At 48.3% G+C, this 27,243-nt stretch overlaps 2 protein-coding genes across 2 annotated transcripts in view; both read right to left on the reverse strand.

Annotated features, from left to right (window-relative positions):
* Window positions 1–27,243, reverse strand: part of LOC146209871 (sodium-coupled monocarboxylate transporter 1-like) — a 216,187-nt gene that overhangs the window by 68,165 nt on the left and 120,779 nt on the right. Inside the window, exon 8 of the mRNA XM_084581392.1 lies at window positions 4,415–4,503. Coding sequence (XP_084437518.1) covers window positions 4,415–4,503 — 89 coding nt within the window. The remainder of the gene's footprint in view (window positions 1–4,414; window positions 4,504–27,243) is intronic.
* Window positions 8,634–16,811, reverse strand: LOC146209872 (uncharacterized). Its single transcript, XM_084597731.1, has 2 exons — window positions 15,888–16,811; window positions 8,634–8,645 (listed from the first exon to the last, which is right to left on the reverse strand). The coding sequence occupies exons 1-2, from the start codon at window positions 16,809–16,811 to the stop codon at window positions 8,634–8,636; spliced, it is 936 nt and encodes a 311-aa protein (XP_084453857.1).

Genomic DNA, 27,243 nt, shown 5'->3' on the forward strand with positions numbered 1-27,243 from the left:
GCACCACCACGATCTTCTTTTTTGGAAGCGGCTCATCCACACTTCTTCGACTACTTTTTATCTTCATGAGAAGATTCTCGGCCACGGCTGATATGGCGTCGCAGGGGAAGCCGGCTGAAAGCAGCCTTTCAATTTGATTATTAAAACTTATATGCATTGCATGCGGGCATGACTTGGTAAGTGCGGATTCCAGACACGAGCTTGCAATTGCTCTTTTGACTACCTTCGAATGCGCGGAATCAAACGGAAGCAACTCTCTCTTTGCTCGTGGTGCGTAGTACCAGCAGGCGTGTTGTGCGCCGAGGTTAAGGTTAATATCTAAAACTTTCAGCGACCCATTAGAAGGAAGTTCATGCGTAAAGGTCAAACCTCGCCCACACTGTCTAAAGGCAGTTAAAATCCTACTCACTGAATTAGTGTGGGTCAATGTTATTTGTTTGGATAAAACAATAAAAAAATCGTCCACATATCTAAAACACTTACATACCCCCAGACTTGTAAACTCGTCGTTTAAGGAACGGTCAATGGCGGCTAAAAATATGTTACTAAGAACAGTGGCGACGCAAGAACCTATGTCCTAAGACCAGATGTCTGAAAGCGCAGAAGGTTCAAATGAGGTTTCCCGGCTCAGCCTGGTTTGACTATCGGCCGATTTCTTCTTGTCTGATGAAAACGGTTTATATAACTGGTAGTTGCAATATAGTTTTTTACAATATTCACTTTTTCATGTATATTTAAATGCTTTTCCATGGTTTACCGTCGGTTCACTGCAATATACGAATTCAAGCCCGGCTCCGCTACGTCGGAAAAACCCCTATTCTAAATCTCACCGCTCAGCCAGCACGTTGCGCCGCGGCAGGCTATTTTCTTGGGGGCCCCAAGCCTTTGGTCCCCCTATTCTAAAACTCCCTATTTTATTGCTCGATCTGTACTAAACGAGCTGAGGTCTTTCTTTTCTGCCATAAATACATTAAAATTATCTGTTCAATTAAAGGGACACAAATTGGCTGACAGCCATGATATTTGAAGTTGAGTATTTATTGCTTACATCTGTGAAACTACTTGTTCGGCTGTGCGTAATACACCGGCATAATCGCCCCGAGGCCCCGCGGGTCTGCTGCAGAAAAGGAAAGCAAGGAGAGAAATCGCGCTCATTTGACGTCCTGAGAACACTAAACGGCATTCATTGCCAGATTTCGGCGTGCGCTCTTCCTTGCCTTGGTTGCGCTGCGGACGTACAAAGCATGTTAACTTAGTCATGTGCACCCGAAAAAACGCGGCTCTGCGTGCGTTCGGATGCACAGACACTTGTAACTGCGACGATGTCATTTTCTGTTATTTCTAGCAATGCTAAAAGCTCGCAGGGCAAAAGCTTGCAGCACAAAACCCCAGTCAAATGGAATGAGCTGGTTCTTAATGAGGCTTCCACGGGGCTTTGTCAAAAAGCCATGACCCAACCATGACGCAGCTTCGTACACTTTCGCGCGCAAAATAGTCTTCCCAGTCACCATTCCTAATAGCCGCGTTTATTCGATGTTGAGAAGGGACCTAAGGGCTTTTATACTTCTGCCCGCAATTTCAGTTTTTAATGACGGTCCAGACTCATTTATATTGCGTAAAGCGCTGATTTGGTGACTTCACGGAGTAAAATCTCGCCATTGGTTGCGGACAGCATTGACGATCGGTGGTACTTGGAGGAGGAGCAGTCGGATCCGATTGAGTGTCTCATTTTCTTGCGCGAGGGTACACGATACTGCTTTGACGCTTAACATTGCACACTTCATCAGACACACGCGCTTATGATTCTTTGCGACCGATCAGGTGTTTAAAACAGACCGCCTGTTGGACAAAAGTTTGTAACGGGTTTGCGAGGCCTTTTCCCGCAGGGCACCTTCCTGGCATTAGGGAGTTTCAGAATAGGGGGACCCAAGGCTCGGGGCCTCCAAGGAAATAGTGCGCGGCAGCGCAACGTGCTTGCCGAGCGATGACGTTTAGAATAGGGGTTTTCCTGAAGCAGCGGAGCCGGGCCTGCTTTCGTCGATTGCAGCGCCACGACGGTAGGCAAGGAAAAGCATTTTAATATATAAAAGCCAACAACGCTATCTTATTCGTCAAAAACTACTATTATTGTGCAAACGCTATCTTAAGACTACCGGTTATATAAACCGTTTTCGTCAGACAACACGAAATCGGCCAATTGTAAATCCAGGCCGAGACCGGGAAACCTCATTTGAAACTTCCGCGCTTTCCGGCGTCTGGTCCCATGGCAACCAAAGGAGGCGAACTCGCTAAGCCAAGCAGCTCGGTAAATCCGGAAGCAATCTGAAAATATAGTGCGTTTTATCGCTAAAATTTGGTTGTGCGGGCATCATGAGACATAGTATAAGCTTCGTTGGCCTTTCGTTTTCCATGAACGCGTGACACCATGGAGCCGCTTGGCCGAACGCCGCCATGTTGCCGTAACCCAAGCGACCCAACGGCGGCTTGGGGCGAACGCTATTTCCGAAAAATAGGGGCCGCCCCAAGCGCGGCTTACGTTCTGCGCATGCGCATTTCGACGGCCCAAGCTCCTTGGGGGCCCCTATTCTAAAACTCTCTATTCTCCTGAATCACCTGCGGGAGCGTTATTAGAAGCATAGGCGGGTATCGCTCAGCTGAGTATGGGCGCATCCAGGTCTGGAGCGCACTGAGCGAGGTTTGCGTCGATGAATCCTAGCGAGAAATAATCGGCCGAATAGTATGTTACCTTGCGAAGAAGTGATATGATTGATTTTGATAAGCAACAAATGCTACTCGTAACAAAATCAATTGTAAAGCCGGATTTTCTCTTCCCTCCATTTTCCGAAAGATCAACGCAGACGTTTGGTTTTATAATTATCAATGGAGGTTCCGTAAGCTACTGGCCGGACAGGTCGTTATTTGCAGTTAGCTTGAGCCTGATATGGTGGGCAGCCACACTGGTCATTTTGTAGCTTACCTCATAGTGGATTAGGTATATCGCTGAAGTATTGCAGGGGTCTTGAGCAAAAGTGCTCGGCTTTTAAAGACAAGTGGCTTAGCGCACATTTTCCTGGGATGGAAATACTGGCTAAAAGTATGAAATTTATTTTTATTCTTCAGCGGGAGCGCATCCATAAGATACGCGTAACTGTTCGGGTGAAAAGTTGAACATGATCTAAGCGGTTACAAGAGTAGATTTCAGTCGTAAAAATATATGACCGTTTAAACCGAAATTCGATAAGAATATGCGAAGCATAAGATAACTTTTTGTTTGACAATTACTCTGCTTCTATTCATTGCGTAGAATAATCCAAGCATGGACCAGTTTACCCTTAAAACCTGGAAGGTGTTCAGCCTTTCGTCGGCGTAAAATATTCACATATTCTTTCGGCAGTAATTCATGTGCCGACCAGATCTAATTGCAGTACTTTGTTTAGGCAAGGGATCAGACAGCAGATCACGGAAGGAACACACATCAGAACTATGAGAAGCTGCGCGGTTAAACGCCTCTTGACATGACGCCGGCACAGCTGAAGGGGAGAGTTCGCCAGCTGGCACGAACATTAACTCTCCCTGCGTTTTTATATTTTTTTGTTGACACTCCCGTAATGCTGGTTGCTAGCTCTTCATTAGTTCAAAATATTACCTCTTTTTTGGTGTTCCCGGGGCTACATCCCAATTTTTACCGGACGAACCTTACTTCACATGAATAAACTAAACCAGAACTCATGGTGGAAACAGCGCTGGGAAAACGAAAGCAACAAAGCACAGGCCCTGACCAGCAACTGGTATTTTATTTCAGAAAGTCAAAATTAAAGGCCTGTCGCATCTACATACAGAGCGAGGTTTAGGCGTCCCTCTAATTTTTTGCGTTAGGTGTTCCTTTGTAGTAGATTCTTCACTGCAGCAAACCTTTGACTACGCTTTTTTAAAATTGCGAGTAAGATGCTGTCGTTGTGGGACTAAAAGAACTTACCATAAGGAAGCATAGGACAGACTTTTGCAAAGTTTGAGCCTTTAAAAGTCAGCCCATCATGCATCCAAAAAGCCCGTTCGCAGGGAGAATATTCACTCACTGCTCTGTCGTCTGCTGCGCGTGCGCATTGGAGATTCTGTGAGTCGCCGTAAACGATGCGACGAGAAATGCACCAGCGTGATTCAAAGGCACGTCACTTCTGGCTAGTTTGCGTACTGGCATTAGACCTTGCAGAAAATAAAACTCGGATGAAGCTTATTAATAATGAATTTATCCGTGCTCGATTGGTGCATATACGCTTATATTAGGCTCGTCTTTGCCAGTGCTCCACTTGCTTTACCAATTAAGCTAATAAAAACCTAAATCTTGACCATCTAATTAATTTAATCCCCAAATATTGCTACAGCAATATAGGGACACATGCAAAAGAATGCATACCTTGTCGCTGCGCATACGACCCCAGCCAGAAAAAACCCTGTAAATCCGGGCACATGTACGAGATGCGTATTGACATAGTGTGGCAGAATCTGAAATAAAATTAGACGACAAAAAACGTTTTATAAATAACTTCCTTATAAAGAAAATTGGCGAGAAGCGGAAAACGGCGAAATAGCTCGCTAATCAATCGTTACGTCATGAATTTTTGCCTCTTTTCTTCCCTCAATAATTCCGCAGTTCTTTTAGCGTACTTTGCCGCCTATTGAAAAATTTATTCAGATACGTGTGTTACAACAATCATTCCTCGTGCAGGTCCTACATGGGTATTGCCGCTATTGTGCGGAGAATAAATGTATTTTGCCTTACACCTTCTCCAGCATGGCGATTATCTTTATCCAGCGATCCAGCCAGAGGGGGTCATGAGTTCACCTGTACATGCCTTCCATCACTGACTGATAAACAGTTGACACATCAGATTGATGGAAGTCATACGCGATACAACGCAATGAAAAGCTGCAATTTCAGGTCTCAATAGACATGTCACTTTCAGGTGAATATGCCACAGACAAGCATAATCTCTATATTGGGCTGACTTGCGTTTACAAAAGAACGAAGAAACTCGGCAGCGGCAATGAAAAACTAAACGTTCTACGGGTCAACAACCTCACACAATCTCATCAAATCACATAGACTCTCTTACGGTGCACATCATTATCATAAAATATCATCCATAATTTATGTTAATGCGCAAGAAACTATGCGATCTTACGCAATAATATGCGACTTGATTGTGATTTCTTATGTGAATTGAATGAGACTGTGTGAGAAAATGTGAGATTATTGACTCGTACAATAGTAGCAAACGACACCGCAAGCGACGCAGAAACATCGAGATAAATCAGCTTATGGATATTGCAATACTCTAGAATATTACGGAATCAATTGCACGTATCTGCCATCCTTTGATACTAATCTCTGCACACTTCACGCTAAAAAGAATATGATAAAGCCATGTTTCGCGACTCCAAGCAGGATTAAACGAGGGCACAAGTCACTGTGCGCTGTAGTCACAGTGACAAGGCAGCATGCCAGGTGCTGTTGAAATCCGCTCTTAAAATTCATCATCTCAATACTTCCCGAAGCAATCAAAAGGAAAGCTTAAACAATAGAATTTCTAACATCAACTGCCTTTAACGAGTAATAGGGCTTAGAACTTATTCTGGCAGCACACACGTCACTGGGATGTAGTCGTATCTTCGTTGATGACTTCGAACTCCGCTTGCCCGATGCGTCAACTGACTTTGTATGGGCAGAAGTAACAATGCAGGAGCTGTCCACTGAGTCCACAATAGCTCCAAATTGAGACTTGGTCTCCCGGCTTGGACTCAGCGTTGTGTCGCCGTAAACTGTACAGTCGGCCGCCGGTTCAGTAGTGAACTTCAATGCGCAGCTGGGCGATCGTCGGTCCTCCGCAGCACTGGGAAGGTAGACGGTGATGTCGACGCTGCCCTCTTCTGCCCCGTACCGTAGCATCGCGTCATGCATTGCCGTGGTGAGCTCCCTTCAGTTTACAAGATGAAAAGATATCGACAATCTTGTCTCCTGGACGGCGGTGTTATAGGGGATGATCATGTATGACAGTATGTTAGCCCATGTCTCATGTTTGGCGTCCACGCACATGGCAAGCATGTCAGTGCTAGCTTTGTTCAGAATATAGCGCCCGCCGACGCTATAAAGCGGAGGCGCTGAGTGAGTTTGTGTGCAGATAGTACCTTTTGTTCTTCGGTGGCTTATGTGCCTGAAGTGCAAGATGCCTTGCGTCAGCTCCGCCGTAAATGCTGTTCCCCTCTCCGTGATGACCACTGCTGCAGCACCGTGCCGCAAGAGAATTTGTTCGACAAATAACGTGGTGACTTCTGTCGCGCTACCATGAGAGAGGGCTTTCGCTTCAACATAGCGGATAAGAGAGTCAGTGGACACAATGATCTTCTTCTTACCCGTAGAAGTTGTAAAGGTGCCGAGGAGATTTATTCCAATTTGTTGAAAGGGCATGGTCGGTGGAGGTATCGGGTTATGTAGCTCAGCTGGCCCGATGGCGATGTCGTGCGTTGCTAGCTGACACTAATGGCAAGTTTTCATGTTATATGCAACGCCGTCTGGTAATCATACTCAGTAGTACTTTTGGAGTCACTGCAACGTGAACGCCAACTCGAGACACCCTGATGCGCGCTCATCGTGCAAAGTATTAAAAATTTTCTTCCCGATCTCATAGTCATACATGTGATACTGCTGGTATAAAAGTCAGGCCGCTGAAGCATGTCGTAGGAGTTATTGCCCCTGTTCTTGCAGACATATTTAATTTACATTTTACTACCGGTGTATTTCCTGATGAAATGCAAATAGCCAGAATAGCGGTGCTGTTTAAGAAGGGAGACCGCAATGATCAATTAAATTGCAAACCAGTATTTATACTCTCAATTTTCTCGAAAGCTTTAGAAAACTTTCATATAAAAGTAGTCTCGCTTTATTAATAAGCATGATGTTCTCTTTCCAAATCAGATGGGGTTTCGTAAAAATAAATCTGCCGAGTTCGCTCTATTCATACAAAAGTATATATTAACAAAGTTTGAGAAGAAAGCTTTCATTATAGGTGTCTTTGCGGACTTCTCAAACGCATTTGATTAGTGATCGAGTCACAGTGTACTACTAAAGAACTCATAATGTTATAGTATTCGCTGAGAGGCTCAAATGCTCCTGAAATCATATATTGTGCACACGAAGCAGGCTGTTTATATAAAAAATATAAAATCAGAACTGAATCATTTTACTTCTAGAGAACCACAAAGCAGTATACTAGGGCCACTACTGTTTAATATGTATCTCAATGACATTTCAAACATTAACACGAAAGCAAAATTTATTATCTACACAGATTATACCAACATCATTTTCACTGGAAATAATCTCCATCTTCTGGTTAATGAATGCAATGACACCTTGAGTGAGTTACAGAAATTGTCAGAATCTAAATGTATGCTCATAAAAAACAAGAAAAAGACACAGGCTGTTATATGTCTTCCCTAAAACAAAGGTATTCCTTGCTCTCTTGAAATTAAACCTAAATCACAATGTAAGAACTAGGTTGAACAATTTCTATGCTTCAGAGCTGTTTTTCCTCCAGTATGTCTTGGAAACATCAAATCGATCGTTTTGAAGAATATTGGGTCAAATAACTGGAGTAGACTACAATATATTGTTGCGCCGCGTAGCGGCGCACTGAGAAGCAGTAGAAGCAGCAGAAGAAGAAGCTGAGGAAGCGAGGCGCGCAGACTGTTCCGGGTTTTTCTGAGCCGTGTGCGTCCGTTCACCTGTATTAAAACCATCTCATCCGTCACATTTGGTGCTAGGCGCTGGTAAAGACGTTCTGGATCCGCCAGTACCTCGTCGCAGCCGACGTGTAGCAGGTTTGCCACATTTATCTCCTCAACAGTACATTTCAATGGCTACTACCCGCACGACGCAGACTCAGAAGAGACGATGGCCTTTCCCCACCAGCGAGAGCCGCGTACGTTTCACGGTGAGCACGAAGATGACGCTGGGGAATGGCTCCGACATTACGAAAGATGCAGCAAGTACAACCGCTGGAATTCGATCGCACGTCTGTAAAATGTTGTCTTCTTCCTCGCTGGCACGGCTCTGACGTGGTTTGATAACCACGAAGAAATCCTGACGACCTGGGACCGATTTGTTGAAGAAATTACGAAGTCCTTTGGGGATACCCTTGCGAAGAAGGAACGCGCTGAGCATTAACTTTCCCAGAGAGCCAAGCTGCCCGGTGACACATGCACACGTTATATCGAAGAAATATTGAAACTTTGTCGCATTGTAAACCGGCAGATGTCAGAAGACAAGGTAGGGCACTTTCTCAAGGGAATTGCTGAGGATGTGTACAACTTCCTTATTTCGCGGGACGCCCTTGCCACAGTTGCAGATGTCATCAAGCAGTGCCGGGCATTTCAGGCGTTAAAGGCACGTCGCATAGCGCCCAAATTTGGCCGTCTTTCAAATGTGACAACTGTTTCCGGTATCGACATTCCGGAGGCTGAAGACATCGCTTCTATGGTCAGGAGGATTATACGCGAGGAGCTGGATATTCAGCAGCAACGTACAAATTTCGATGTATCCTACCACCCGACATCGAGGTCAGTATGGGAACAACCTACGCCATGGGCTGCACAAAATAACGGCCATCTTACAACAACGGCGTGGAGCGGACCCCGCAACCAACATCGCACCCTTATTTCCAGCAGCGTCCAGCCCATCCGGATGAAGTGCCTCGTGGTGCTCCTCGTCGCGCTTCTGTAGCCCCATCTCGGCCTCCAAGGAATCCGGAAGTGAACTACCAGAGCCGTTAGCCACCCGTATGTTACAGCTGGGGGGGCAGCGGACACATCTTCCGCTTTTGCCCGCGTCGTCAATTTACTCGACCTCCTGTCCAACGAGCACCGCGCTTCACGAATGGTGCCCAGTGGGAGCAGCAGCCACCCGCTACCTTCTATCGGCCCTCTTCCCCTCAACGCCACGCACGGAATGACTCCCCTGTGTCCGATCGCAGCATCACTCCCCCACCGCAGCGACAACCCCGTTCGCCATCCCCACGTCGCCGCTTTGTTTCTCCACCGCTGGGAAACTAGGTTGTGCGACCGATGGAGGTAAGGTCGCCGGATGGTCAATTCCACGCATACATCTGCCTATCGTCATGCTAGAGAACAAAGTGTCAGTGTGTGTAGACAATGTTAAAACGGATGCTTTGGTTGACCCTGGTGCCGCTGTGTCAGTTATGAGCCTTTCATTTAAGAACCTCCTTCGACAGAAAGTTATGTTCGTGTGGGAGAAAAACACTACGTTTTGTGGAGTTGGGAGTGAAACTTTAGTTCCGGTTGGCCTGTGCTCAGTTTCAGTGGTAATTGGTGACGAGTGCTATAGGACAGAATTCGTTGTATTGAGACGTGGAACGCATGACGTTATCTTGGGTGTTGACTTTTTGCGCGAGTGTGGTGCGAGTTTAGACTTTAGTGCCGGTGAAATTTGTTTGCAGCCGAACATTATTCCCGCATTAGTAGATAAGATGTCTCGGAGTCATCAAGGAGTTCTCGCCTTGAAGGAAGATGTGCTGCTGCCTGCGATTACGGCGACGTTTCTTCCCGCGAAGTCATCTGAATCCTTCATGGGTAAACATTCAATAGTCGTCGAGCCAGATGTCTCGATTGGGGCGAAAAAAAATGTTTTGGTGCCACGCTCCGTCGTGGAGGCGGAGGATGGTGGCGCATAGCACTGGGCTGTGAACGTGTCAGAAGAGCCTGTTCGTCTTCCTTCTGGTTTGACACTCGCGAGATTTGAGAATTATGTGACTCATACCGTTGGAATTATTTCCGATTGCAGAAGAGGCGCGAAAGACAAGTCTGAATATTGTGCTGAGTTTGAGGGCAAGGTCAACAAATCGCTCCCATCTAGTGAACGTCGTATTCTGCAAGACATTTTGACAACTCATGCCCAAGTGTTCGACTTTGCATCAAATGGATCGGGTAGTCATTTCCCAGCTTCTCGGCAACACCACAAAATTAACACAGGAAGCGCACCCCCTATTCGCCAAAAACCTTACAGAGTCTCCCCGGCAGAGCGCAAGATAACTCAAGAACAGGTGGATGAAATGCTGCAAAAAGGAATAATCCGAGAATATTCCAGTGCGTGGGCCGCACCTGTGATCATGGTGCGAAAAAAAGACAATTCTTGGCGATTTTGTGTAGACCACCGTCGTTTGAATGCGGTAACAAAGAAAGACGTATGTATAACCGTTACCTCGCATTGAGGACGCTGTCGACGGTCTGCATTCGGCGTCATATTTCTCCTCGGTTGATTTGCGATCTGGTTATTGGCAAATGCCTCTACATCCATCCGACCGTGAGAAGACTGCTGTTGTAACACCAGATGGCTTATATGAATTTAATGTAATGCCCTTTGGATCATGCAACGCTCCCGCGACATTCGAGCGATTTATGGACACTATCCTTCGTGGCCTCAAATGGCAAATATGCATGTGTTACTTTGATAATTTTATCATTTTTGGAAAGACCTTCCAAGAGCACAGTGAGAGGCTCCATAAAGTTCTTGAAAGCATTGGCAAAGCGGGCCTCATTGTGAATCCGAAGAAGTGCCATTTTGGAGAGCGACAAACTTTAGTTCTTGGGTTCTTCGTCAACGAGGATGGTATCAGGCCGGATCCGCAGAAGATTGCTGCAGTACGCAACTTGGAAACTCCACGCACCCTGAAAGGTCTTCGGAGCTTTCTTGGCCTCTCTCCTTATTTTCGTCGCTTCATTGCTGGTTTTGCGCAACTTGCCCACCCCCTTACTTCTCTACTGCACAACGATTCGCAATTTGTGTGGACCCCAGAGTTCGAATCCTCTTTCAATCGGCTCAAGTCTTCTCCAACTTCAGCACCACTGCTGCGCCACTTCGACCCTTCTGCTGTGACTGAGGTCCACACTGACGCCTGTGGTGTCGGTCTTGGGGCGGTGCTTGTGCAGCTGCATAGTGGGGCTGAACACTATTGTTGCATATGCCAGCCGCCCGTTGACAAAATGTGAACGGAACTACATAATTACCGAATTGGAGTGCCTCGCAGTTGTGTTCACTGTGCACAAGTTCCGACCATACCTATATAGACGCCACTTCACCATAGTTACTGACCACCATTCGCTTAGCTGGCTCATCGGACTTCGCGATCCATCTGGTCGTCTGGCGCGCTGGGCATTACGCCTGCAAGAATACAACTTTGGTGTCTCGTACTAGAGTGGACGACGTCACAGTGATGCAGACTGCTTGTCGCGGCACCCATTGCCGACTTCCGTTAATGATGAAGACGGCTTCGACGGGTGTTTAGCATCAATAGCGTCGACGTTTTTTAGTATGGCGACCTTTAGGCAACAAAAACGCAACGACCAGTCGCAACAGCCTCTTATACAAGAGGCAGAAGGAAGAGCGGAGTCAACGCAGTTTACCATCGAAGATGGTGTTTTGTTCAAGAAGAACTACTCAGTTGACGGTGCTGCCATTCTTTTGGTCGTCCCAAAAAGTCTCCGTGCACAAGTTTTGCATGCCATGCACGATGATATTGTCGCGTAAACAGCGACCCTTACAGTTGCGTCCGAGGTCCAAGGCGTGGCAAAGGTTCTACGAACAGCGTCAGAGTTCAGGCTCGAGGTTAGCACACTTCTTCTTCCTCTCACACTTCTGCGCTTCTTTGTCGTCAACGCATGCTACATTAGCCCCCCCCCCCCCCCCACTCCCCGTGCGAAAAGCATCGCCCGATGCTAGATTGAAAGAGGGACAGAGTAAAAGGGGCTGCTATCTGGCATGAAAAGGCTTCAAGCGGACCACGTGGACCACTTCAGAGCGCTTGGGACGCCGGGGCTCTGGTTCCTCGTGCGGAACGACTTCATAGTCCAGTTCACTAACGCGTCGAAGAACGCGGTAGGGGCCGAAATAACGGCGGAAGAGTTTTTGGCTGAGTCCGCGTCGTCGAATGGGGTACCAAACCCAGACAAGGTCACCTGGCAGATAGTCTGCAGTCCGCCGCCGCAGGTTGTAGCGTTGTGCATCTCGGCCTTGCTGCTGCTGTATTCTTACCCGTGCAAGTTGGCGGGCCTCTTGGGCGCGCTGTAGAAAAGAGGCGACATCATCATTTGGACTTTCGTCTATGTGGGCCAGCATGGCGTCGAGCGTGGTCGTCACTTGTCGGCCGTAAACTAGGCTGAATGGAGTCATGTTGGTAGTTTCCTGAACGGCGGTATTGTATGCAAATGTTACATACGGCAATACTTCGTCCCATGTCTTGTGATGGACGTCCACATACATTTAAAACATATCGGCAATGGTCTTGTTCAAACGTTCTGTCAGGCCGTTTGTTTGCGGGTGGTATGCAGTCGTGCGACGATGATTGGTACGACTAAGAACAAGGATATGCTGGATGAGCTCTGCAGAAAATGCAGCTCCTCTGTCAGTAATGAGTACTTCTGGTGCGCCATGTCTCAGGACAATTTGAAGAACAAAAAATTTCGCAACTTCAAAAGCGGTAGCACAAGCAAGAGCAGCGGTTTCTGCGCAGCGGGTCAGGTAGTCAGTAGCTACTATAATATGCCTGTTCCCACAGGTGGAAGTAGGGAACGGTCCGAGCAAGTCCATCCCTATTAGCTGGAATGGTCTGGACGGTGGCGTAATGGGCTTTAAAAGACCGGCTGGTCTCAGAGGCGGAACCTTTCGACGTTGGCAGTCACGGCAAGTTCGAACATAATGCGTTACATCGCTTGACAAACGAGGCCATTAATACCGTTCTTTAATTCTGGATATCGTTCGAGTGACTCCCAGGTGGCCGGATGTGGGTTCGTCGTGGCAGGCTTGAAAAATCTCATCCCTTAAGCTTGCTGGTACAACGAGGAGGTATTGGCGACTGTTGGCTGTAAAATTCTTCTTGACGAGAACGCCATCACGGAGACACAGAGAAGACAAAGTATGACGGAAAGGGTTAGGGACCATGCTACCAGCACCTTGAAGAAAGTCGATTACCTGGCGAAGTTCAGGATCATTCCGTTGGTCATCGGCAAAATTGTCTGAACTAATTGCACTCAGAAATGCGTCGTCGTCACCTGAGGCGTCCGAAGCTGGTTGTACAGGAGCACGAGACAGGCAGTCAGCGTCTAAATGCTTACGACCTGACCTGTAGGTTACAGTGATGTCGTATTCTTGAAGTCGTAGGCTCCACCTGGCGAGACGCGCAGAAGGGTCTTTAATGCTTTTCAGCCAACAAACCGCGTGATGGATGAAGGGTCTGCCGTACAGGCATGGTCGAAACTTCGAAATAGACCACACGATGGCCAGGCATTCCTTTTCAGTGGCAAAGTAGTTTGTCTCAGCCCTAGACAAAGCCCGACTAGCATAGGCGATCACACGTTGTTCACTATTCCGTATCTGTACTAGGACAGCGCCCAAACCAACATCGCTTGCATCCGTGTGGAGTTCGGTGTCTGCGGTTTCATCGAAATGTGCTAGAACTGGAGGTGACTGCAGGCGACGTTGAAGCTCCTGAAATGCATCCATTTGCTGGTCGCCCCATGTGAACGGCATATCAGCCTTAGTAAGAAGTGTAAGGGGGGCGGCTATTTTAGAAAAGTTTTTCACGAAACGTCAATAATATGCACATAGCCCAAGAAAGCGTCGCAACTCTTTCTGGTCCCGCGGCGTCGGAAAATTGGCGATGGCAACTGTTTTTTCAGGATCCGGCAGAACTCCCGCTTGGTTCACGACATGGCCCAAAAACTTCAGCTCTTCATAAGCAAAATGGCATTTTTCGGCTTTCAGAGTAAAGCCCGACGTTTGGATAGCGTCTAGTACTGCGTCTAGGCGACGGAGGTGCTCCTCGAAATTCAGGGCAAATACAATTACGTCGTCCAAGTATACAAGACATGTCGTCCACTTCAGATCTCCAAGAACGCTGTCCATGAGTCTCTGAAAGGTTGCGGGCGCGGAGCAAAGGCCGAAGGGCATGACCTGGAATTCGTATAGCCCGTCAGGTGTAATGAAAGCAGTCTTTTCGCGGTCCCTCTCATCGACCTCTATCTGCCAGTATCCAGACTTGAGATCCATGGAGGAGAAGTATCTTGTGTTGCACAGACGATCTAAGGCGTCATCTATTCTGGGCAAAGGGTAAACATCTTTTTTCGTAACGTTGTTCAGTCGGCGATAGTCTACGCAGAAACGAAGTGTGCCATCTTTTTTCTTCACAAGTACCACAGGTGCAGCCCAGGGGTTGCGGGAAGGGCGAATGACAGCGTTATCGAGCATTTCCTTCACTTGGTCTCGGATGGCAGTACGTTCTTTAGGGGAAACTCGATAAGGCGACTGGCGGAGTGGTCGAACAGCTTCGTCTGTAATGACGCGGTGCTTTGCAAGGTGGGTTCGACCGACGCGTGATGATCTGGCAAATGCACTAGAGTAGCGACGGAGCAGGTGCCGTAGTTTCTCTTGATACTTTCGAGGTAAGGCCGGGTTTATATCGTACAGAGGTTCAGTATTGTCGGAGGGTTCTGTTGCTGAAGCGCTGGTGAAATTGCATTCATAACTAGTGTCAGTTATGGCGTCGAGATATGCGATAGTTGTCCCTCTGTTCAGATGTTGATATTCATTGCTGAAGTTCATGAGAAGAACATCAACTTTACCATTTTCGACAAAAACAACTGCCCTGGCAACGGCGATGCCTCTTTCAATAAGCAATTTCTGTTTTGTCTCGACGACACCTTCTGTATCTTGCATTGGCAGAGAACCCACGGAGACCATGATGCTTGAACGTGGGGGCACACTAACATGGTCATCAATAATGTGGAGTGCAGCGGGGAGCATGCTGTTGGATTCGATAGCATTCTCAACTGAAAATCTTACGGACTTATTCTGCAGATCGATAATGGCGCCATTTTCGGTTAAAAGGTCCATACCGAGGATGACGTCACGGGAACACTGAGCCAATACGATGAACGTCGCCAGAAAGGTTTGCCCTTGTACAGTGATCCTCGACGTGCACGCTCCCGTGGGCATAATTAAATGTCCGCCAGCTGTGCGTATTTGCGGGCCACCCCATGATGTTGTGACCTTTCTGAGAGCTTTGGCGAAGTGTGCACTTAGAATTGAATAATCAGCGCCAGTGTCGACTAGAGCAGTGACGTCTACGCCATCAATGGAGATCTGCAAGTCGGCAGTTTGTTGTGTCGGGCGGCGACAGCTTCGTGGGGTTCGGTCTCGACTTCGATGCTCTGAAGGAGTGGTGGGGCGAATGTCGGCGTCGTGGTTACGTTGAGGATCAGCGAAATTTCGTAGCGGCGTCGATTCTGCTCGTGGCCGTAAGTAACGAACTGTAGTTTGCAGTAAAGAACTGTCGTGGGTCTGTGGAGGATCTTGAAATTTTCACACTGTAGCAGCCGCACCTCCAGAGGCTGATGCATGTAGTTTCCTCTATGGGGACTTTGGAGTTGCTCCTGGCGTCCAGGAGAGCTGTAACGGCGAGGCGACGGCGATCGGAGGCGGCTTGGGCCTGTGTTGGAACGCGAAATGTATTCTGCGATTTCGCGTGGCTGCTGGCCAGGCAACGGACGACGGGCATCAAAAGAAAACCCACGGAGGCCGAGTTCCCTGTAGGGGCAGCGGCGACACAGGTGTCCAGCTTCGCCGCAATGGTAGCACAACGGTTGGTGATCGGGCGTTCGCCAGATATCGGTCCTTCGGCGGCGTACGCTCGGCCGTGAATGGGGCGACCATGGGGAACATGGGCGACCGGTGCGCGAGGCTCGTAGGATGCTGTCGAAGGCGGCAGGTAGCGGCTGGTGACCGCGGCGTAGCTCAGGGTCTGGGGCAGCGGTGTAGCTACGACGGGTTCAGGCGCGGCGACGGGTGCGGGCACGGTGACGGGTGCGGGAACAGCCAGCGCCTGTTGTACTTCCTCACGGATGATATCGGAAACTGTGGCAACCTGTGGCTGTGGAAGAATCCGCATGTATTTGGCCACCCCTTCCCGGACTATCGCCCGGATCGTATTACGCAACGATTCTGACGAAAACTGTATGGCTTCACCTGCACTCGCGGCGTTCATAGACACTGTAGTGCGCTGGTATTGCCGGGCGCACATGTCAAGTGCCTTCTCGATGGTAGACGCCTCACTTATGAATTCGGCGACAGTTGTTGGTGGACTTCTCACCAGGCCTGCAAATAACTGCTCTTTAACACCTTGCATCAAAAGGCGCACTTTTTTCTCTTCCGACATGGTTGGGTCCGCGCGTCGAAAAAGTCGCTTCATCTCTTCGGCGTAGGCCGTAACAGTTTCATTCGGATGTTGTATACGGCTATTTAAAAGCAGTTGCGCTTTTTCCTTGCGAAGCGTGTTGGTAAACATACGCAAGAATTCTGCCTTGAATGTGTCCCACGTTCGGAGTCCGGCTTCTTGATTTTCGAACCACGTCCTCGCAGAATCCTCCAATGCGAAGTAGACGTGGCGAAGCTTCGAGTGAGCGTTCCAGGCATTGAAGGCAGCTACCCGGTCGAACTGCTCCAGCCAGTCTTCAGCGTCCTCAAGGGGCAGGCCGTGGAAGTGTGGTGGATCCCGCTGGTGGTGGAGCAGGACAGGAGTTGTTGATACCTGGGGATTCATCGCGCTGACAGAAACGCTCCTTGTTGGTCTGTGGTCAGGGAGAGGACCACACTCGGGAGGCAGACCTTGCAGTCGGCGGCTGCTCTGGTGTACTGGGGACTCCACCTTAGGGGTGCGTCCTGGGCTTGTAGGGGGCGTCCGGCTCATGAAAATCGTACCCGGCAGCTCCACCAGATGTCGCGTAAACAGCGACCCTTACAGTTGCGTCCGAGGTCCAAGGCGTGGCAAAGGTTCTACGAACAGCGTCAGAGTTCAGGCTCGAGGTTAGCACACTTCTTCTTCCTCTCACACTTCTGCGCTTCTTTGTCGTCAACGTATGCTACAATATTACCTCTGGAAGTATAGGCTTCTGTCGTACCCTGCACCGAATTCGCCAGCGTTTTTATTGGCCACAAATTTATAAAGACCACCAGGCAATACGTCGCCACATGTGAAAAATGCCAACGACTTAAAGCACGCAACACAACGCTGGCCGGACCTTACAACCCGTCAAGCCACCTACCTCACCTTTTGAAAAGATTGGAATTGACCTGCTCCATCCTTTTCCAAAAACTGTGGAGGGCTGCCGCTGGGTTATCGTCTGCGTTGACTATCTTACTAGATACGCGGAGACCCCTGCTCTCGCTACCGCAAAAGCTGCTGATGTTTCGTCGTTTCTTTTGTATTCCGTTATTCTTCGCCATGGCGCACCCCGTGTTATTATAGGTGATCGTGGTCGGGAATTCACTGCTGATGTCGTGGAAGAAATGCTCCGTCTTTGTGGTCCACACTACCGACACTCAACACCGTATCATCCGAAGACCAACGGTCTCACCGAGCGCACCAACCTTGCACCTTGACAACCATGCTGTCCATGTACATCTCGTCTGACCATCGCAACTGGGATTCAGTGCTACCGTATGTGACGTACGATTATAACACTGCAGATCATAAAGTTACGGGCTATTCTCCTTTCTATTTACGCTATGCAAGAACTCCCCACGTTTTCGTAGACACCATCTTCCCATTTTCCCCCAACGACGATGCATCTGTTTCCCAGATACTATGCCGTGCCGAAGAAGCCCGTCGTATAAACCGCTTACGCACACTGGCTTCTCAAAACCGCTCGAAAGAACACTACGATCTGCATCATCGTGCATTTGCTTACTACCCTGGAGACTACGTCTGGCTTTGGACTCCTATTCGCAAGCAAGGATGATATGAGGAGTTCTTCTGCAAGTACGATGGCCCCACCAACTGAATGACGTGAATTACGTTATCGCCAAAGTCACGACGGATAACCGCCGATCCCGCAAGACACAAGTTGTTCACGTGGCTCGCATGAAGCGCTGCCATCTTCGATCTACCCTAATTTTCTCGAGGACGAATCGGGGGGAATCGTTACGCCGCGTAGCGGCGCACTGAGAAACAGTAGAAGCAGCAGAAGAAGTGAAGGAAGCGAGGCGCGTGCAGACTGATCCGAGTTTTTTCTGAGCCGTGTGCGTCCGTGCACCTGTATTAAAACCATCTCATCCGTCAGAATATTATTTTAAGGCTAATGAAGTTGCTTCTTTACGATTCTCTCTTCTACTCCTATTTTGCATTATTGCCAGTTAGTGTGGGGCACTGCCACCGGTAACTGTCTTCAGCATATCTATATTCTTCAGAAAAAGTTCCTTCATCACGCTCAGAATGTCCCCTGGTGCTCATCAAGCGCGGGTCTCTTTATTAAAATGTGGTGTGCTAACGATCAACGACCTGTATAATTATCGTTTGAGTACCCATTTTAAAATAGAAGCAGAAAAAATACAAACTATGTACACCACCTTGCAGAAATATATGCCCTAGAAAAAAAGCGACACGACAAGGCGTGCAGAGACTTGTGTAGTACCGACTGCCTTTGAATAAACTTGGTTAGACAACACCTGCAGTTCACTCTACCATCCATTTGAATGAGTATGGATATAATAATTTTGACCTGTTCAGTTCGTGTCCAAATCTTTGCGTGTATGTACGTTAATATGATTTTTTTCTATCTCCTATTTCTTTTTGCTGCATCCGCATTTGCATATTGTGATATGACTTAGTTTTGTGCAATTTTTCGTATTCCTCTTCATCTGTTCAAAATTGTATATCTGTTTATTACGCTGCATGATTGCTTTATTTTATAACCATTCCTGCAAGCCGCTGCCAAGAGAAAGTGGGCTGAGGCTTAAGCTGTATCTGACAGCTTGGTCAGCGCCTCATCTGTCTGTAACTTTATAAAGCAGAAACAAATTAATTTGAATTTGATGGCCGCACCACAGAAGGTGGTGCGGCCCTGATTTGAACGAACTTCCTCATGAGGATCACAATGCTTAAGGCGAACGACAAGCAATGACGCCTGAACGCATCTGGAGGGGAAGAAGCCTTCCTACATGTAATCGGCTGGATCTTTCAACTGAAGCTGTGATCACTGGTTTTTACAAAACTGTTGGAGCTTATCTGTCCCAAGAAGGCGTTGTCGTCATCCTGTTTCAGGGGAGCGTCGACGGGAGCTCGGGATAAGCCTTTAGCTTTAGAAACCTTGTGACCACACATGTAGACCCCTAATATATCAAACTCTAGAAGACATTGGGTGTATCAGTGAATGTAGCCGGGGAGGTATTTCAGTTGGCCAGCTAGTAGAGCTCACTGTGATCACCGACAACAATAAATGATTGACCATATAAGGTACCAAGATGATCGCGAAGCACAGCTTCTGGGTCGCTGAGCAATTGGCTTCGGCTTTTGAAAGGGACCTGCCAGCGCGCGCGATGACGTTTCCCTGCCCTGCACTACATTGAACACACTGCTTTCGTCAGTGGGAATTTCAGTCTCAACGTTTTCATCAAAGTGGATTAAGACAGGAGGGAAGTGAAGGTGGCGCTTAAAGTTAGTCGGAGGCTTTTGCTTACGGCGCGTCCCATTTAAAAGGCACGCCAGCTTTTGTAAGTTGCGCCAACGACTCGGCGATCCGCGGGTTCTCGACAAATCTCGGATAGTACGCGCCGAGACGAATGAATTGGCGTAAATCGTTCGTGTCCCCAGGCTGTGCAAACTGCGCTATCGCATTCGTTGTCTGCGGGTCTGGGCAAACGCCTTCCTTGCGTACGATATGACCCATGAGCAGCAGCTCCTTGTAGGCGAAGTTTTATTCCTGAATTGCGGCGCTTCAAGAAAAAGCTCACTCAAATACAACAGGAAAGCGTTACAGCATTGACGTGATGCTCACAAGGATGACGCCACGTACCTTCTCTCAGGAAATGCGCTCTCAGGGCTTATGCTTTTTCGCATTCCCTACTACCGTCGCCCCTGTCAGTTCTTCCTCTTCGGAGTTTTATGAAGCTGGGTGCCACGAAGCCACCGCATTTTTGGCCACAAAGCACAGAAATCGACGTGCTAATTTCACGACCGTATTATGAAACAAGACGCCCGATTGTCACAAGGTTCCGTCGTAATTTACTTTTATGCAAGTATCCAGGTTACTGTCCTTGCAAGTGTGCACTGCATAAGACAAAGTTTTCAATTCCGGAAACTTCATTTTCTTTTTGTGCGGAGCTGCTTGCTGTTCAAGAGGCACTTCGCTCCATGACCGCTATTCCCATGCGTCACACTGCCATTATTGTCATACAGACCTATGCCCTTCAGGTAGCACATCTACTTAGACGAGTCAGTAGCTGCACAGAAATATGCCAAAATAAACACTGTCTACTGGCACCCATTTCGCAGCCAATTCCTATCGAATAGATTCCGCCTAACCTTCTGAGCTGTCAAAGCCGTGCGGATTCTCCGATACGCCTTTCCACACCAAGCTTGCTGTCGCCAAAGCTCCTAAACTGATAATCCTACCGTTCTTTTAACATGAAAGGAGAGCGTGCTCTCGTACCTTCCTGTACGGTAAGCCTTCCCCGTGATCTAACCCTTACACAGGAAGTCGCGCATCAGAGAATAAGAGTTGGTGTTTCCCTAACACCTGCAATACTCGAAATTGGCCTCAGTATCGATATTTGTATCTCCACCCTGGATGCCCCGTCCAAGTCCCGAGATGCTGAAGCTGATATCCACTACTTGCAGCGGGAATTCCAGCGCTGCAGCCGACGCGGATCCGGGCCCTTGTGGCAGCTGAACTCCCCCCCCCCCCCCCCCCCCCTTCTCTATGCGTCGTTATATAGCGCTTTGGCGCAGGGAACGCATCATTGTTCACTCCTGGGCTTTGTTACATCAGGTAACATTTTTCTCTATTTGACCATAACCTTCATCCATCATAACATATCCTTTTATGCCCCGAGGTAATAAACATCGCAAAATAAAGTGTTTTTCTTCCTAATTACATGACTGCCTCCAGATGGTCGGAAGCCTTTTCAGATGGTCTTCGTAGCATGAGAAGAAGAAATCGACGTCGTTTATTTATACTTTACAAATCTGCCCCAAAGCCCAACAGAACACTACCCATTACTTTAAACATCGCTGGTGTGGAGCGGAGGCCGCATGGCATTACTCTGAATTGAATAGGCTGTCCGGTGTGACGAATACGGTCTTCTGGATATCTTTTTCAGCGAACTCAATATCTTTATAACAAGTCCAGTGTGTCGCCGAGGAGGAGGGCTGGGGGAGGGTAGGCGTAATTTATAATTACGCTGCTCAAGCGCCGGTAATTGACGCAAAAGTGCGCCGCCTTCTTGAAAATATCGATTGGTGCTGCCCAGCGGCTCTTAGAAGGCTGAATCACGTCGTCAGGAAGCATTTAGTCAACTTTCTCACGGATGACTTGGCATTCTCGCTGCATTACATGGCAGCGGCTTCGGCGAAATGTTGGCTGCGTTCCTTGACGATGCGCTGCTTGGTCAGCGTAGTTGGTCGCACTTTCCATGCTGATGAAAGCGCTCAGTCTGGCTTTGAAGGATTCTCTATCTGTTTTGTCTCCTTTGGGTAGTGCTGGATTGACATCGGAGGGGGGCTGAATGCCTTGGTCATGTTCGTTTCTGGGCTCGTCGGGAAGGGCGAAGACGTCTCGGATGTTTGTTAAATTTTCGAAGAAAGCGAACGCCCTTGTTTAGACGCGCTTTTCTACCCAGTCGAAAAAAAAAGGCACAGAACTGAGTCGAAAATACGACAAAATATTCTTTAGTTCTGCCGTAAGCATCAGAGTTTTCTGCAGTTCTATGGTACATCTCTACAGCTATGTAGTGTTCTCTGTAGTAGCTTAGGGTTGTTTGTAGTACTTTCTCTGTTGTAACTACAGAAAAATCGGATGTCCCTACAGAAAGCTCCGTTGTCAAAAACCGCACAAAATATCTGTCAGAACAAGAGAAAATGTTCGCAGTTTTTTCCCCACCTGATATGTGAAGTTCATTGCCAGCACCGAAACGTGTTCTTTCATCAAAAGTGCGATGCCTCTTGCAATTCTTAGACCTCGATCCAGTAGCAAATGTGTGTTTCCTTCAATGTCGACTTGGATGACTTCGGTGTCTTCGGTGCCCACGACGACAACGACGCCTGATTGGGACGGTACACTCAACTCTTCGTCGAGGACGTTTAGAGTAAGTGATGCGGCATACTTGCTGATATGGCTTTATTTATAGAAAGCTTAACGATCTTTGGTGAAAGTCGATGCCCGATGTTCATTCAAAAATTGCATGCGCGAAATCACATCGCACGAACTCTCTTGTAGGACCCCGAAGGTTGTACGGTAAGTATGTCCATTTAAGGTCACTTGCAGTGCATCGCCCCGACGGAGTGATGGGGTTAGCACCCGTAGTGCGAATCTAAGAGCCCTTGTTGCTTTCCTGAGCTTTATGGCAACAGGTCCAACGATGACTGATTAGTCAACTTCGGTGTCTACTAAGGCAGCAATTGTGCCACCGTCGACCACAACTTCAGGGTCGCTTTTTCGCGATCTAGCATTGCGCATGGGCCTTAATGTCGATCTCGGTTATGTGCACTAACATCGCGCGGAATACACCATTGTCACTTCGCTGGCCAGCGGTGTCGGCTTGGAGTCTGGTCGTGTTGTCATCGTGTGGTAAGGCACTGCAATGGGTGCAGCATCGTCGCTCGTACGTGGTCGGCTGCGGAGGACCCTAATTTTTGCCGTGTAGTAACCTAACCTGCTAAGGTTGCTCTCTGCGGTTTCCCTGAAGGTGGGTAGGGGATATTCCTCGCAGACTTATATCGTAGTTGCGACCCGGTGATGCAAATCGGGGAGTGTACCGTCATAGGAACCTGTACAGACCGCTCAATGAAACAAACTCCTAGGCTCCGAGAGATGTCTATTTCTTGTGGTCGTTCACCATGGATGACGTCGTGGGCTTCTACTGCGAAATTGTGATGGCCGATACGTCTATATGAGCAGTGGCGTAGAATGTGACCGGCTTCACCGCAGAGGATGCGTAGCGGCCGATTGTTTGAAGTCTTCAAGGCAATGAATTTCTCCGCCCTGGTAGGTCGTTCATATTCCTGATGGACGAGAGCCAAAGGCAGCGTTCATGAGCAGCTGTTCGCATCGAGGGTGGCTGAAAAGATCACGCCACGACTCAGGCCGACCTAATGATGTATTGCGGCGGCATTACGGTCGGTGAACCTTGAAGAGCGGTCGTCGGTGTCGGTATCGCACCAAGCGCCTTCTGTACTGTTCGTGGAGAATGTGAGTAAGAATGCCTACTTGAGGCTTTGTGGGTCATCGTAATAGACGGCAAAGTTCTCGGACGACTTCACATATAAGGTCCCACGGAATATATCCGCTTGCAGTTGTGCCATCGCAGAGGCTTCTATGCACTGCTTCAAGTGATCGATGTAAGCGCCGCATGTAAGCTTTCATTGTCTTCTCGATGGTAAAAGCTTCCATACCTAATTCGGCCAAAATATTCGGCCGATCTCTGACGACACACCAAGAAGCGAGTCTTAAATACCTCGCGTCAAAAATGTCCCTGTTTTTATTCGATCATGTACGGATCGGCGCGGCGCAAGAGGCGGGTCATTTCTCCAAGATAAGCTTATCTTGGAGAAAAAATTGGACCGGTTCTCAACTGGTGTAATCAGCGGCAAATGAATTTAAACATTGTAACGGATTGCATGACTATAACAAGAAAGAAGTTGGTCTTGAATTATAAATACTGCATTGGTGCACACGAAATAAAAATGGCAACAGAACATATACGTTTACATATAATATTTAATCCAGACCTGACGTGGAACGCCAACATAAATTAGATTGCAGTAGGGCAAATAAATTTCTATGGAGCCTCAGGAGAACATTTTACAGTGCGACCCCCTAAGGTGAAGTTAAACGACTCGCAATAAAATGATAAGACCAACTTTTGAATATGCAAAGATAGTATAGGGCCCTGCCACGAATCCCCATATATTGAATAGAGTTCAGCAGCAGGCTTCTAGACACGTATTTAACAAATATCAGCGTGCGCATTCTCCAAGTGAACTGCGCAAGCATGCAAACCTAACTCTTCTGGCACTACGGACCAAGTTTGAGAGATTTTTATTTATTTACAATACTGCCAGTCTCTAGTTGAGACCATAGCAGGTGGGCATTACATTCATAATATCGACAAAATGATGATGACAAGAATTAAAGAAGCTTTTCAAAAATACAGTATTAGGCAATTCTTAAAGTATTTATTTACAATACTGGCAGTCTCTAGTTGAGATTAAAAATCATGTTTAATATTCACAGCCAGGTTAAAATAATTTATCGTAATGCTATACTTTATCACCGGATCCACACTCTAGACATAGGCGCAGTTCGTACATACAGCCACCGGTTACTCGCGATGATGCATTAAAGTGCAGCTTTTTTCCGCGAGTATTTATTGAATGGGATGCACTACCACAGTCTGTCATTGTATTCCTCCATAAGCGTCTTTACAAATTGGTTGAAAGCTCGTGTTTTCTAAGATTCATTGTCCTGGAATATTTTTCGTTTTTTTTTCCTAAATGCATATGTAACAAGTGTTCTGCAGCGCATAGCAATTTTCCGATGCACACAGATGATTGCATTGATTTATTTTTGTTGTTACACAGAATAACTACTGCAGTGACTTGACGAGGACACCGAAAACGCTGAGCGAGGGAACAAGGGCACCAGCAACAGGCTACACTCCTACGTCCTCTACTTAACCGATTGCGATGTTTCTTCTACCTTGAATATACGTGTCACTGCCCTTCCTCGGGAGCATCGCCCGATGCGCTGTTAAGTTCCGATAGAAGAGCGGAGAGAAAAAGCATCCAAGATTACACCACGAGTCTAACATTACGTCCTTTAGGCGAAAATAGGTATTCACGCCGGTAAACTTGTGGCATGGCCGAAACGGTGACGATGCGATGCTTGGCTACAGGCGTAATTCATACCTTGGAACTCGTCACGAAATAATCTTCAAAATCAGCTAGCAGGGGCAACAGAAGATTCTGCTGATGAGATGACAAGTTCAGGTTGTGTTGATTTTATCCTTCTTAGCGGCGTTGCATAGTGCGGCACCGTCTTGAAGATTCGTCTCCACGGAGCACAGATCCGGCAGCCCATTTATGTCGTGGAAGAAGGCGACAGCCATTGCGTTTGTGAGGTGGTGAAATTCGGCAAGGAAACACTCGTACAGCCACCATTCAGTTTGACAAGACAGCATGCGATAGCCGCTACCTTCACGAACAGTGAATGGTGATTGTCCGCAATACCTTCGTAGTAGCGAAACGAGTCCTTCCTCACTAAGACCAGCACCCTGGACCACAGTGGCGTCATTAAGTCATCTTCGACAATTCCCAGAACATTCATTCCTGGATCTGCTGTGTCACTGTGGATAACAGCTTGCTTCGTTGAAAACGTGATTTGCGCTTCGGGTAGGTCGATGACAGCACCGTTCGCCTGCAGTAAAGTGAGGCGATAGATCAAATCTGTCGAACACTCGCACAATAGGACGAATTCACGGATGTAGACGAAACTACGGATACCGATTCGGGCTGTGCACCTTTCGGCTGGCTGGGGTAGTAAGGTGACTTCAACCCATCCAAACACTAGGTCTCGAATATGGCGTCAAAACTTTGCTCAATTTCTGGGCGAGGGCATGGCTCATCACTGAATAGTCTGCACTAGTATAAAGTAAAGCGACCGCGTCGGTTCCGTCAATTGTCACTCACAAATAAGAGGTAGCGCATCGGATGCTGTCGCTGCCCTGCCCCCGTGAAAAATCATGGTATCGGTGTAGCGGCGGTGGAGGACCTTCAGTTTTACTGACGGTAGCGGTCTTGCCTTCGGAGACCACTGTTATTAGGTTTCCCAGCATGGACTGGGGAAACGCCGCTAAGGTTAGCTGGCGGCTTGGCTATAGCTTGGGGGACGGTGACGCAGAAGGGACAACGATCGGGAGTCATAGCGGTCGTATGTCCCACAGCTCTGACGGGCCGACAGACGAGCTTCGATCTCGAGTAGTCGTTCACCATTCCGTGGACAAAAGTCGTCGGGCGCGAAACTATACAGCCGCACTAGGCGGTACGGGCAGGCACGCCCCCTAAAGATGACTCTCTTCAGCCCAGCGATAGCAGAGGCGCGCACGGTGCGGTGCATACCACAATTTACGTTTCCGTGGTTGTTGATAGACAGGCTGAGCAAGCATACGGGAACGACTAAGCTGCTGCACTGCTTGAGTCACGGTATTCACGTCGTAGCCTGATGCTGGTGCCTGGCGGAGAGCAGATGCGTACGTAGGTCTAAGGTCCAGCTGCCTACGAACCTCAGAGACTTGTTGTTGCTTCGCTGCCAGGCGCACCTCGTCCCTGGCGATTTCAGACAGCGATGTAATGGAAGGCGCGCTGTATGGCGGCTGGAAGGCTTTCGATTTCTCCCTGAAGATATACATTATCAGGTCATGTAAGACGGCCACATCACTCCTGAGCGGAATCAAAGAAACAGCGGGCCCAAGCGTGCTTACATCCCGATTCTATTGCCGGGCTCACTGCAGGAGCGTAGTCTCCATGGTGGTTGCCCCAGTGAGGAACTCCACATCAGTACGCGGTCAACTGCGCACAAGACCGGCAACAAGCTCCTGCTTGACCCCACGAATGAGGTGGCGAAGCTTCTTCTCCGCTCTTTCCCCATGGAGGGCTCGGCACGCTTGAAAAGGCGTGTCATGTCCTCCGCATACATGCGGATATGGGAACTGGTTATGGGAATGAAGCGACGCTTCAGGTTTCTTCTGGCGGCGTGCTTTGGGGAACGTAGCCAGATTTCAGTGAAATGTTTCCAAGGTGGACAAGCTGTTTTCGTGGTTCAGGAACGAAGTCCTATCTCAGTGTTCCAGCGCAAAATACACGTTATGGAGCTCACGGTTGTCGCTCCAGCAGTTGTAGCGGGCGACTCGCTAGAAGGTGTCCAACCAGTCTTCCGCATCTTCGTACACGCCGCCGTGGAATGATGGCGGTGTTCGCGGCAAGTGGTAGAGGATGGGCGCCGGGGACCTGCTATCTGTGGTCATTCCTGGTGGGACCGTCGGTTGAGGCTTCGTTGTCCCCGTCGGGGTGGTGAGCACCGAATTCAGGCGACTGACTGCGGAGGCGGCGGCTTGGGCGCTGAAGGACA

Source organism: Amblyomma maculatum, chromosome 1, assembly GCF_055883805.1.
Source record: "Amblyomma maculatum isolate TAMU_Amacu chromosome 1, ASM5588380v1, whole genome shotgun sequence".
In the NCBI taxonomy this organism is placed as follows: domain Eukaryota; kingdom Metazoa; phylum Arthropoda; class Arachnida; order Ixodida; family Ixodidae; genus Amblyomma; species Amblyomma maculatum.